The following is a 13,940-nucleotide window of genomic DNA, read 5'->3' on the forward strand; positions in this document are numbered from 1 at the left end:
GATCGATGGGAATTTCAAAATCTCGGGCCAAAGTTCGAAACCGGAGTAATCCGACCGGGCTGAATTAGCGACTGAGAAATGCCTGAAATAAACTGTCAAATCATCGTTTTTGACGTTATCAGAAGGTAATATTGTCAGAGCGAGGACAGACGAGTGCTATTAGGACAGTCTGTGAGAACTACATTCGCAAAATACATACAGGCTCGACGCGTTTTCTCTGGGGAGATGGCGATAACAAAGTAATGAAAATCATATAATCACTTAATCACTTTATTAAATACCTTGTATATGAGAGAAAAGTCTTCTTGTCAGCTGCGTAAGAGGCCGGGCTTATGAAAGGTCCCTCTACGCAGTCTGTTAGGCCTCAAGGGGTTAAACATTAGTAATTCGAACGAACGTGTTTCCGACGCTTTCATTTCACAAAATTTCTCAAACACCTCGGCGTTTTGCGCGGTCCCATGTGTCTGTACCATCGGTTGACGCATCAATTTATTACGACGGCAATCGCAATTTCAGTTTAGCCGACGCGGATGCCACCTTCGCAGCTGGCCCCGTCATTACGAAATACGAAATAAAAAAGAAGATACCGAGGTTTTTGTCGAACATTTAATACTTCAATTTACAATACTATACGAGAAAATACACATTTATAATCGAGCGAAAGATGTGTTTATTTGAAAGATGTTTCGTTCTAATTGCGCTCCTTCCACGTAATAAACACCGCAGAAGAAACATAAACATTTTTCACGCGAGTCTCATTTCGGTGTTTAATGGCGAATGCAGCTGCAGCGAAAACAAATTTCACCAGGTCGTTATCAAAGTTAATATTTGTTTCAAAGTCGTTACTGTTCAAATTAATTGAACAGCGAGCATTAATATCAATATATTTACAACAGGCAATCAGTCACCTCAAATGCGAACGGGATCCTTTTTTAATTTTGTGGCGAAAAGAAAATTTGTTGAAATAGTAATTCCTACAGTGCAATTGCACTTTTATAGCCAGACACAGGCGTGCACAAACACTGGATACGATTTACTACGATAAAAGGTTTATTAGATGCACCAATACTGATAAATAGAACTACAAAGCTGTATCTATAATTTTCTAAATCGCATTATATCTGTCCGTCGAAAACTATATATACTACGACTGCAAAATCAGATATTGTTTGGATCTAATTCGGCTACTGCCTCGGTATTAATTTCAAATCACTGATGACCCGCGGACAAAAGTTATGATTCAGTTACGTATAGTTTACGAACGAAAAGCCGCGTAGATCAACTGCAAATTAGATTAGCATAACTCAAGGACCGTTTGAATTCACCTGGACCTCACAGCGTTACGAATGACCATAAAAAATCTTTCGTCGAGACAATGGTCTAGCGGTTAAAGTTCTTCATAAGATATTTGGGTTCATTGATAAAGATTAAGGACAACTCAGAAGGCAATAAACAAGAAAACTAACTTGAAAGTTTGACACCTCAAAAAAGTAACACATATACAATGCCTAATATCATCGGCAATGAATGATATAATAATATTACACTACGGATCTATAGTTATTTTGAATTTGAATATTATCGACGGTTGAATCGAATTGACCGGCAACCTGTCTAACCAGTTTAGTCCCAATATTCATGAAATAGAGCACATCCACTCAAAATTCATCATTAATAAGACATGAAAACTTATCATCTTAGGAGTCATGGAATATATTTAATTACAAAATGAATGCCAAAGTTCACAATTGAAATTCTTATTTTGGAACGTCAATATTGATGACGTAGATCACATAAACTCACACAGTACCCCTTAAATAACGTATACTAGGTACCGATGTGTATAAACATTATTGTAACGGTTTTCACGGCGTCAATAAAACCATTTCGTCTGAGAAATCTCTAAGTAACACGCGATGATCGGATTTAAATCAAATTCAAACATCAATCTATGTTTTACACGGCGACCGCACCGAGATGACGAATGGAAACATGTGAACTAACACGGTTTTTACACACGACGTCATCCTTAAACAGCAGAACACGAGAAACCGATAACAACAACTACTGCGGCAATCATCGCTTTCAATTTCAATTGATTGAAATCACAAGGCGTCGCGACTCAGTCGAGTGTAATACGAGAAACAGAAACACGTTTTATTAATGTTTACTTAGCATCATCAAGAATTAACCCTATACCAGCTACAAGCGGTTAAAAGACATACACGTTATTGATCGCAGACAGAAACTGTATTTCATTGCTGTTCATCTGAAACAACTGAGCTCACAGATTTAAACTTTGCTAATAACAATGACCTAATTTTCAACGATACTTCACCTGCAGCGCCGATCGTGTTGGGAATGATGCCCTTATAAATCAAGGTGTACCCGCTGCTGCAGAACGTGCACGCACAATTTCAAAGAAACGTCCTCATAAATTCTCGGGTCAATTTCTACGCGCAGCGTCCCCGGGGAGATGAACGCCGGATTTCATGCGAATCCCACTGACCCAGGCACGATTTCAGTAAACCGTTTTTCAGACTACATTAGCTTAAAAGCATGAATGGTCACCATATTATACGTCCATTTGTCTCGACGATTTAACATTGAAATCGAATTATTTACCGACCTACGCTGACTCATCTGCGATATGGACTCGACGTGGCGTGTACTAGAAAAAAACGAACTTAATTCACTGACCAATCTCCATTACATCACACACACCTCACGACTTGAAGCCGGCGCAGCAAATTTAATCCCGGCGACGAACGTCTACGCATACAAAAACGTCCATTTCCGAGTTTTCATCATAAAATTGGCGAATTTAGATTATGCGAACTGGTCCACATGGAGCAGGTAGATAAATCATGGTGGCGATGATTTCAACCATTACGTTATTGTCGGGTCATAGTTTCAGCAATAAATCATATACGAGAAACCGAACCGGATCGCAAAGAAAATTCATTTACGTTTCTGGATATTTAAGGCGGAAAATTGTAACGTATGAATCCCGAGGGGTTCGTTTCAGTGACTTGAGACCATTACCAATACGACTTTATCGAACCAAGATTCAAAATAATGGACGAGATCTAATGGACAACGATGTTAGTAGCTGAAAAGAGTCGTGTTTTGGAATTCCCATTTCTAAGCGATCGCTGTCAATTTATCATATTAATTAGATGAAGTCATTTAGCCACCATCTGCACCATCCCATAAGAATTTCCAACAATTTCCACGTTCATATCCTTTTCACGTCCATTCATACTTTTTTCTCTCTGAGAAGAACACTGAAATGCTAAATTACCATGTTCAGGTCGTAGAAACTCGGACGACCGGCTTAGGAGAAACTTACACACTGAAGCACGAAAAGCGCCGCGAGTAAAACATGTCGGCATTTCCCATCATCATTCTGGTGCTATAGGCATTTTCTAAACACGATATCTTTTAAACTCCTTCATCGCTTCTTTATCGACGAACTAAGAAGCAATAAACTCCGGGTCGTGTAACTTCTTTAAATACGTTATATTTGTAAGTGTCGGTGCGCGCGCGTATCCCTAAGATATGACAACGTTTTAATTCGAAGAACGAAGAAAATTAGGAAAGCTATCTGATTTTTCCTTCTCTAACTGAGCGTCCTAGGGCTAGTTGAAATATGTCACGAGCTTGAACACGGTATGAACATCATATTTACGCGTCCCAAGGAAGGCTTTCCCAGTGCAGCTCCGGGGGACACTAAATTAGCAAATAAATACGCTAAAATTACCTGAATCCAGAGTTTCGCTACCGACTAGCCCGTGGACATACGAGAATTATCATTTTACCATCAATAAAATTGACATCTTTTTCGCGAAATGAAATCCAAGTCGAACGAGCTATTTCACGTGAGGAGGAAATTTAGAGAAACAAAGGATTTCGAGGTGCTTCGGGCAGCACTGTCATTCGTGCCTTTAATCACATTAAGTTGGATAATAATTCCATCTGAAGGCCGCGGGCGAACCAGGTAAAAGATTCATTCAGCAAAATGCAGCAGTTTTATTCGTGCAGTTTTATTCACAGCAAATTGAGATAACTGTAGATTTGAATACCAATTCCAGGCGAATAAATGGACCGTGAACGGTCAAAATTCAAAAGATAAATGAGTTTAGACTAGAATTTTCTTCTGGAATGCACGTTAGTTCCTCCGAGGCTCGCTGCCCGAGACAAACCGGATCTATATAATGGCTCGTACAATTATGAATCATATACAATTTGACGTGTTCAGTTTTAATGCTATTTTCATGGCGGTCACGATCCATTCATCCATCATTGAAAGGCTCAAGTGATCGCATCGATTGGAAGCTATCTAAATTTCACATTACAGTCCATCGATACACAGAAAATATGCTATAAAATGGAGTGCATAGTGATCTCTGATTAGATTTTACGAGCATATATAAATTTGGCGAGTTCATTTTAGTGCAAGCGATTGAGTGGACAAACAAGTTTATACCACCAGAACCACAGTATCTATAGTCAGACTGAGGCGTCAGTCAGCGCTTTTTCCAGAATCCGAAAAGGAGTGCCAAGCTTGTTTCTAATTAAGCTATGAAATAAGAAAATGCAGTATTCATTTTGAAACAAACAAACTCTTTACATTTTGACCAAGTTGCAACTGGAAAAACACAATACACCGAGATCGAATTTGGAAGATAAATTTCCTGTGATGACAAAAAGTCCAAAAACTAGGCGCTCTTCAGCACTTTCAGGACGTCAGCTTAACAGTTAGCACTAATTAGGGTCTATCCTAAATATTTCCAAGTCAATCAAGCACTTTTCAGGAATTGTCAGACTAGCTACAAACCCTGAGAACTTCAATTTCTAAACGATTTCAACAGAGTGCGGATCGAATTTGACCATTTATCGATAGTTTTTTTTCACGCCAATTCTTCAAAGAGCGACGATAATGCGTTCAGCATTTTACTGAACGACATAATCTAACGAAGAAAGGAAATGAGTGTTTTAGAAAAGCTTAGATGGTCGAGTCGGGGGCTTTACGAACATCCATAAAATATCAGCGATGAAGTAATTACGAGTTCCTTTTATGGCGTTCAGTTTACGATGCCGTTTTCATGATTTGGAAATTTTTCAATCTCCACCGAGCCCCGGTTGCCTTGATTAAAGCGCCGGTATTTTATGCTGCCGTTTATTGCAAAATCGGATCAAAGCAACGACCGCAATTAATATCCTTATTTTAATGAGAGATTTTCCTTCGACTCGTAAGTCATGTGCCGGCGAGTGTCCACGCATTTAAGAAATTTGATTTCTAGCTTAATTACCAGACTTAACTAGATCATAAATATGTCAAAATTACAAAATTACGTCATAAAATACGAGGTGCATCACTTTCATACGGACTTAGATGATGTAAGCGAAAAACGATTCCACGAGAATAGCCGCAGAGCCTATAATACCTCAACTAACTACAAGATTATTAAATGCGAATTGAAATCTTAATGAAGATTGCTCGGCGTTCGTGCGTAATCTTTATCAGTGATTTCGGATCTCCGAATATACCGTATAGATCGGAACTCACCGTCTAGAATTCTACGAATTCTTTTTTTCGACATGACTTCAAGATGTTCCATGCATCGTCTTTTCAATTCGATTCTCGGCATTCCCTGAAAAGAGGAACGGAGAACTGGCGATTCATAACAGCACGAAAATTGTGTTCTCCATACTTTCTAATCTTTTTTTTACATTGTCTAAAACTCGAACCACATCAAAAAGAGAAATGTACTAAACGCCACGTCCGCTGAAGATAGAGATTAAAGAGATTTCTTTTCCGTCTTTAATAATTCAGTTGTTTTGGATGAATTCATCAATTAATTGTCTTTCTCTTTGAATATTTAGACTGATCGTCTTGCAGCATCGTAAAATGGCGATAATGGCTTTAATTTCACCAAAACGGAACCTTTCAACCAAGAATCCGGAGCCACCCCGGTAGAAAAAGTACCGCAATTAACTGAATGGAAAACATAAAGTCGTCGCGATAAGGGTCATTTAAGTGCTAAATGGCGATTCATCTTCATTTAAGGGGGCGAAATTTGTTTGGAATGCGAACCTTGAAATTTACATCGGTGGCGTCAATTTCCTGCGCCGCGACAGCGTGCGGTCATAAAAAAGACAATCAGATTCATTTCGTGAAACGAATGAAATGATGAATGAATAAAAAAAAGTTCGGACGCGCGCACGATTTCGAAAACTATGCAAATCGGAACCGCTATCGCGACGCACGGGGCTTTTTATCGTCGGGAAGAGCGAGGCGAACCTCTAATGGTCGGATTAGAAAAAGATACACATTTGATTACAAAGATTGGAAAAGCTGGTTAAGATAATGCGTACTCGTTTGTCAAACTACGAATAAAACGCACGTACTGTCGACATTAAGGAACACATTTAGCGCAAACTCTTCAAACGAATGAAAGCAATTCAATTACTATATTTAAAGAGTGTATTAAGAATTTCAGGCTCTGTGTCCTGATAAGTAGAATTCATTAGAAGCTTTCAAAGCTCGGCACAAAAGACTTCCCATTATAATTTATCTTAATTCAAGCCACTTATACCGGAGTGAATTTATTTGACAACTGAGTTTTGAGTAAGCCAGTACATCAGGAACGTTCAGAGGATCTAGTTTAGGGTCTGCCCCGGAGAGGCAATTTGCTCAATGGCATTTTCAAATTGATTACAGAATGCTTAAGGAACTATGGAACATACATTTTGTTGTTGTGAAACAGGCTTTCGCCGTGCTAAATGGAGGCCGACCTATCATATCTAGCAGTCTCCAAAAAATCTCAAAACGATAAGTTACTCCTAAACCGGATAATACGTATTTTCTATCTTGATTGATCGGTTCAATTTCAAACAAATTGGTTCCCGCAAAATTCTGAACAACATCGCCGTTCACGCGGGGCAATTGAGGGTGATACCTTTATCTGGTTATATTCTGTTAACATTAATGGCGTGTCAATATCAAACCCGGCGTTCGTATAGTTGATGCAAATATCATTGTGGGATAAACATCGAATTCACATATCGGCGAATCCCGCGCGGGGCAATTTCAAAATTCGTCCAATCTGTTTGGATAAATACGTCATTTTACGGCCATTACACGAAAGCCCAGCGACGACTGAAATAGCGAATTTAATGAGCGACGAGATTAAATTCTCGTTACGCCGTTAAAATATGAGACAGCTTTGAAAATGGCCGTTTCGTAAATCTGATCTGACTGATTATCAATTGTGATTGAAGTATTTTTCGGCGAGAGGCCTTGAAATCAATCATCAACTGACTGTTAGTCGGCGTTCAACGATCTGGCGTCTGCATCATAACAACAACCATTTTACCTCGTCCAGCTTTTCAGGGATAGTAGTTAGCAATACATACCCTTAAAACTTCTGGTATCAGACCCAACAGAGTCGGGCCTTTCACTGCGCGGAACATTTCATCGAGCATCTGCTTGCGATCTTTCACGTAGAAACCGATATTCTTAAGATCTTTAACGAGGTCAAGGTCGGAATCTTTATCAGATTTCTTGACCTTTTTCACAACCTGAAATATTAAAACGAGACGAAAATGGTATCATTGCAAGAAGGTGGTTGGGTAGTTTCAAACTTAATTATTCATAACGACAACTGACGGTTTTAGTTTGCTGTCTGCCAATTGCGAATGGTTTTTACAGTCCGTACGAACTAACCCGTGAAAATAAATGCTGTTGAAATGGCATATGGCTTGACGGGCTGAAATGACATTTATACCCCGGGAGAGAACTTTAAAATCCACAACTCTAGAGAATTTATTTTGCCGATTGCCGATTTCACGATTTCCATCGGGCCATTGCCTCAGCGATAACGTTATTACGGCCGCGGTACAGAATAAAATATTTAAAACGCTTCGACGGAATTTTGTTTGCTTTCACTGTAACCGCCGGTCCCCGCGGACGGAGAATTTTCCAGTCCTCATTATCGCTTCTCAAAATAACGGGTTCTAATACGGCAAATGGAAAAATAATGACGAGTAATGCACCAGTGAGCTCTGACCGACTAAATTCTGCAAACAAACCAGGTTCCAACGCATCAAAATCAAATGTTAATTGCGCAGTATAAATAATGGCTCATGCAAACCGACAAGTCGCTGGCGAAAATTTGATAAAATTCCACTTAATATTTCAAGCTAGTGTTTGTCTTCACTCATCATCTATTTCTCATTTCAACGGAAAAAGCTAACACGAGTAAGCCTACCGCGTCGACTGATAATGAAATTCAATTACGGCCAGTCATTAGAGCGTGTCCTATAATTCTGACGATCAAATTAAAAATAAACAAAAAGACCCAGGCCGCCATTATGTAATGAAATAAAATTGAATCGCTCGCTCGGAGATCACCGGGGTGATCGCTCGCGCGGCGCTTCGTGCCGTGGTTTCATAAACAGACAGCATCGTCAAAAACAGATTCACTACGATCAAAATGAAAACTGACTGTCTGAGAGTAAATATTGCGACGCAGGGGCAAAAAGATTCGACAAGAGTTCAATGTTCCAGCGGTAATTCACAACCGAGAAAACGCGTCGATTCAATACAATTTACTAATGCGGCCGGCGTTAACGAATCTATTTGAATGAAATGAGAAGGTGCGAGTAAAAGTTTCGATGGCTAGAACGGATTCGAAGAGTTGTCGATGTTTTAAATCTAGTGTCGATTTAGTAAAACGTTAGAGACAGATAGTACTAAATAGGTAAACTAACTTTATTTTAGACGAGCTTACGCTACTGATGTATAGTAGCAAAAGCTCGTACCTTAGATAAAACTGGTTTACCTAAAGTATCATATGACTCTACCTTTAACTAGAATGGATTTTGGAAAACACGGAAAATTGGACCACACAATCATCGGCATCACATATCTCCTAATTCTTCCTGACGTCCGGCAGTTGAATTCAAGTGTCCGGACTATTAAAAACACCACGGTCAGTATATCGAACGGGCATACATCCGCTTGATTTTCATACATTGCAACGATATCTCGCTGTTTTATGGCTTTAGAAGTCATTAATTTTCCGGAAGATGACCGCTCATTTCCTGCATCTGTCATTTCAGATGGAAGAAAAATTTGATTCGCAGTCCTAACCGCCAGAGATCGACATATATCTCATCTGGACACTGGTCAGGCTGCACCTGACACTCGCATATACGACACGATTATCCTCGCAACGAAGATTCGCCATGATATGATTTTTGAAGATGGAAGGCCACACTTTTTCGGGAACAGTTTATATCAAACGCAGGCAAAGCACAAAATTTTTCCCCACATCAATTCTGAGAAGTATTAGCAGCGGATTCGAACTGATGCACCCCAACAACATTGAAACATTCTTTGAAATAATGATGAAAAACTGTTTTAAAAGATTTCCTTCTGTACAACACCATTAAGAGCTATTCCATCGTCTATTAACACGCATTTTCTAAACAAACATAAAACACCTAGAAAATGAAAGTGATCGACAATGAATAGAAAAATGTCATCTGGAAACTTAATCAGAACTATGTACGGGCAGTTTGGCTCGTACTTCAAACTGCGGAATACTCATCTGTGGAAAGCAAACCTTAACATGTAAAGTGAATTGACGTGTAAATTTTCACATTTGTAGACCTACTCAAGTGGATGATGTCCGAAAGAAATGCGCGGTCCCTCCGGTAAGGTCAGTTTATTGGCTTGTCAAAGCAACGGTCAGCGTTGCCATGGAAACACTCATATTAATATGTTCTTGTTAGTTTTGCTTTTAAGTCAAACGTGGCGTCTTAGAGGAGAAATTGGATGTTGGCTAAAATTATGGAAAGAAGTCTCGGACGAAGACGACCAACGGAGATCGAACGAGTGACATCGCATCAGCCTCGAGTCAGCGGTCATAAAATCCCTCAATGGCCAGCCGCATCAATTTGTTTATCAAAGGCTTACTCTAATCTTCTCTGAAGTTTGAAACATCCACAGGGAATTGGTGGCTTGACCAGCGAGCGCTTGAACGCGGCAAAAAGTGAAGGATTTGTCCATTAACTGATGGCCCATAATCTGGTTTCTAGAAATACTCAAAGGACAGTCGAAAAAATAATACACTCTGATTTGTAATCTGCGTTTTTTTTCCAAAAGCGTCATCCACGTGAATGGACTATGAACAAATAACATTTTTCGACCCGGCGAAACATCATAATCATTAATGATTCACAGTACACGAACACAAGTTATGACTTGATGAGATCAGGGGCCATCGGAGGAATGGTATAAAGGGCAAAAACAGTAACGACCGCCCCAAAAGTTATAACGAAAATATCAATAAAAATCTATGGATACAGAAGGTTCGTCGTAACTGATGAAAGAAATTCAAGATTTTCGACAAGATTTCTAGTTGGTGGCGTAATTTCTGAGTGGGAGTAGAAGTTTTCTCTGCAGACACTTTTTCTTCAGCCGATGCGACGAAAGACGACAAAAAACAGCGGTGAAAATTATCGAATGGTCAGTTATCTCACGACACGAGGAAATAAGTTTCCAGGCGACTTTCAAGATACTGTAATTAACTAAATTTACAAGAAGCGATGTCCGTAAATGAACGAACCGGCGAACAGTGACCAGGTGGAGGACGGAGTCGCTCATTAAATTTGCAGTCTGATTCGCGAAAGCGGAGAGAACACCTTTGGATTCGAAGGAGTCAATTAACAAACAATGAGTCAAACAAGCGATGTCCTGTCGCAGTGACGATAATCAGGCAACAGCACGACGCAGGCGACAGCACCGCACACCGGCGCTTCGTTCGTGTCCACGGCAAAAAGAATTGACAAGAAAAAATTCAATCAATCAAAATTTATTAAACAACATCATCTCGAGACCAGTCTCTCGTGTGACATAAAAAATCCATCAGTTATCCTGAAGATCCCGACTCGGCTTGGAAAGCATGTAGCGCACGTGTATCAGCAACACGAACAGTTACTAACGACGAAGTTGTACATGACAAACACTACATGCTACCGCTGATGATGAAAAGTTTCAAAACCCAAAATGTAATTTTCCCCCTAAATCCTATCGAGTCTAATAAACAAGCCGAAAAGGGAAACTAATAGCGTCCATGTCGGTTGTATACTTTGTCACGGACTGTCTGCTTTTAGTTATTAAGATATGAAACTGGCTGAATATAAACATCTATCGAACAGCGGTCAATATCATCCATGTCCTGTAATATCAAAATCATCCGGGATTTCATCCGGCGGGCATAAAAATATGCAAAGCCTTTATTGACATTTAATAGATATATTGGATGAACCATATCAAATATAGTTGGCCGAGCTGACCACGTAAATCGCAGAAAACCATCTAGACCATGAATAGAATCATATATCGGAGAATGTATAACCCTACAGCTCATCAGCAATGAATTTCCATTTAAGAAATAATGAGTTTTGAGAGATATTAATCTTCAAGGGACGCGTGTTGGACGTTAAGTAGACCTTGAGTCGTGTAGTGACGTGTCGTATGGAGTTTCAATAGCCATGAACCCACAGAAAATGATACGCCGAGAAGGGTGAAATCAAGTCAATTGATTGAGCGGATCAGAAAGCCTCGGCTGTTTACGGATAGATGTCAGCGTGCAACCCTATCACAGCTACCAAAACACTGAGCACGCCTGTCAATAGATAAACTATCGCAGAATTAAAAGGATTATTCACCGAAATCATATTCTGGTAAAACGTTATATATCGTTAGATCTGCTAGAAATAGCGCCGAGCACCGCTATACAGACCAATCTAACATTTCAATAACAATTTCTATCTAGATAGATCGCAATTTCTTACAACGTCGACTTTATTGAAGAAACTATTAAAGAAAATACATAGCGCGGCAGTACCGTTAAGCCATCAATTTACCATCAATTTTCACCACATTACATCAAATTGCAATTTGAGCGTTTAAATCCGCGTCTATTGTTGTTATGTCATTTCGCGTGAAAAGACTGCCGACTATACCGACGCGCAAAACTGGGAAGTCATTTTCGTCGACAATTTAGCACGACAATGACGATTTTCAATCCCTTAGCGAGTTTTCTTGCCGCGACGGTTCGTATAACAGACTCACAAGGTTACGGCCGCGTTTCGTCCCCGATACATCGCGGATTTACGTTTAAAGTAATTAGCTTCGTATTCAGGCGACGGCGAATAATTGGAATTTTAGCTTTTAAGCTTTCGAATCGGTGCCGATAATTTGCCAGAAGTGAGAATCGAGTCGCTATCACTCCGCCATTATGTAAGACAAGCGCTTCCATAACGAGTGCGCGTCTGAAGATGAGAACTTTATTATTGAAATGCACTTCATTTAAATTGTTGAGTCGATCGTCGAGGATAAAATCGCTGGAATCGTTGCATCGGCAATCACGCGTCTCTTATCTACAGCATCGTCAGATCAAACGCGTTTAGCGTTACGGGATACCCATCAATGATATCTTCAACGAGTCACTCGTGAAATGATATTCGAACTGAAGCAGATATCTAGTGGAAACATTTTGAAAATTATTCAATCGATGTCTATCTGTTTAAGCAGGTCCTTACGAGTCGGCCACCGAAGTGTGTATTTATGACGAAATACGTTACAGGCAAAGCTTTCATTCATTAGCATTCAGTCAAAACAAAAGATTACTGATGTACCATCAAGCCACAAATATAACCCTGAGGCAATGTACGGCGCGTAAGAGTAAGCAATTTCACTTTAAATTGGTCAATTAAAACATCTTATTAGAAACACTTTCATCGCAGCGTTGCCATTTTCTGCGCCAGTGCATCCTACTTTGAACAGTTAAATTGTAATTATTTGAAAAATGTTCGCCCGCCTTCGAACAATTAGTGTCCGTTCCACGGCAGTAATTGCTTCATTCTCAGTGATTGGTAAAAGATTAAATTAATCATGTTTTAAAGATAATTAGTTCCACGTAACAGCCGCAATGACCTAATCGGGAATGTACGGTATCTCGGCATAGCGATATAACAGCACGAATAGCTGTTCGAGTCATGTTATATCCACGGAAATCTGAAGATTCAGCCATCTATTATCTCATAAAAGTCCAAACTACCTTCCTCGGGATGTAGAATTTCAAAACGACTGCTTGTATAGGTTTCGTAAGGATAATATGGAGATTTTGGGATAGATTTTGTTTTACTTCACATATTCAGCCCTCGGGGATAAACTTTAATTTCGTGCGACAGCCACGACAAAACTCGTTAACGGACCGGCGCCGCAAAAACGGAACTTCTGTCGAAAAAACCAATCAAGATTTCAACTACAAAACTTCAATTTTAAATGAGTTTTCTTGCATTATTTCCTGAAATGGTATCGAATTACAAGAACCAATTTGTATCCACTGAAATTGCTTCTGAAATTCAATTCAGATTGCGGAATTGATCGGGCCCTTCTGCGCAGGTGGATGTAACGCATACGTCGCAGCGTTTTTGAATTCAATTAAAATCGAATCCTGTGACTGACAGGTTAGGAAATAGGTACTCATATCGTCACCACCAAACACAGCGCAACCGTGACCACAAATGATTCATTCTATCGTCACTATACAGCGCAACAACCCTCTAGTTATTCTTCAAGAAGTATCTTGATGTTGGTAACGAGAAGCCCCAAGTTTTTTGACGCCGTAAAAAATGTTACAATATATAATGTTTTGTAGACATTGATAACTACTCTGCGTTATCTAAGGGGTACTGTGTGAGCTGATGTGCACTACGTCATCAAAATAACAGTTACAATTGTGAATCGTGGTATTTATTTTGGAATTACATATATTTCATGACTCTTATTTTCTCTCTGACGAAGTTTGTTTTTTTTAATAATTGAGATGTTGTGTACCACGTCATTAATATATCGG

General features: G+C 39.6%; 1 protein-coding gene across 1 annotated transcript in view; it reads right to left on the bottom strand.

Moving 5' to 3' along the window:
* LOC141899778 (uncharacterized) overlaps window positions 1–13,940 on the bottom strand; it is a 65,703-nt gene that overhangs the window by 34,931 nt on the left and 16,832 nt on the right. Inside the window, exons 3-4 of the mRNA XM_074786298.1 lie at window positions 7,423–7,587; window positions 5,573–5,657 (exon numbers count right to left, since the gene is read on the bottom strand). Coding sequence (XP_074642399.1) covers window positions 5,573–5,657; window positions 7,423–7,587 — 250 coding nt within the window. The remainder of the gene's footprint in view (window positions 1–5,572; window positions 5,658–7,422; window positions 7,588–13,940) is intronic.

Source organism: Tubulanus polymorphus, chromosome 2 (genome assembly GCF_964204645.1).
Source record: "Tubulanus polymorphus chromosome 2, tnTubPoly1.2, whole genome shotgun sequence".
NCBI lineage: Eukaryota > Metazoa > Nemertea > Palaeonemertea > Tubulaniformes > Tubulanidae > Tubulanus > Tubulanus polymorphus.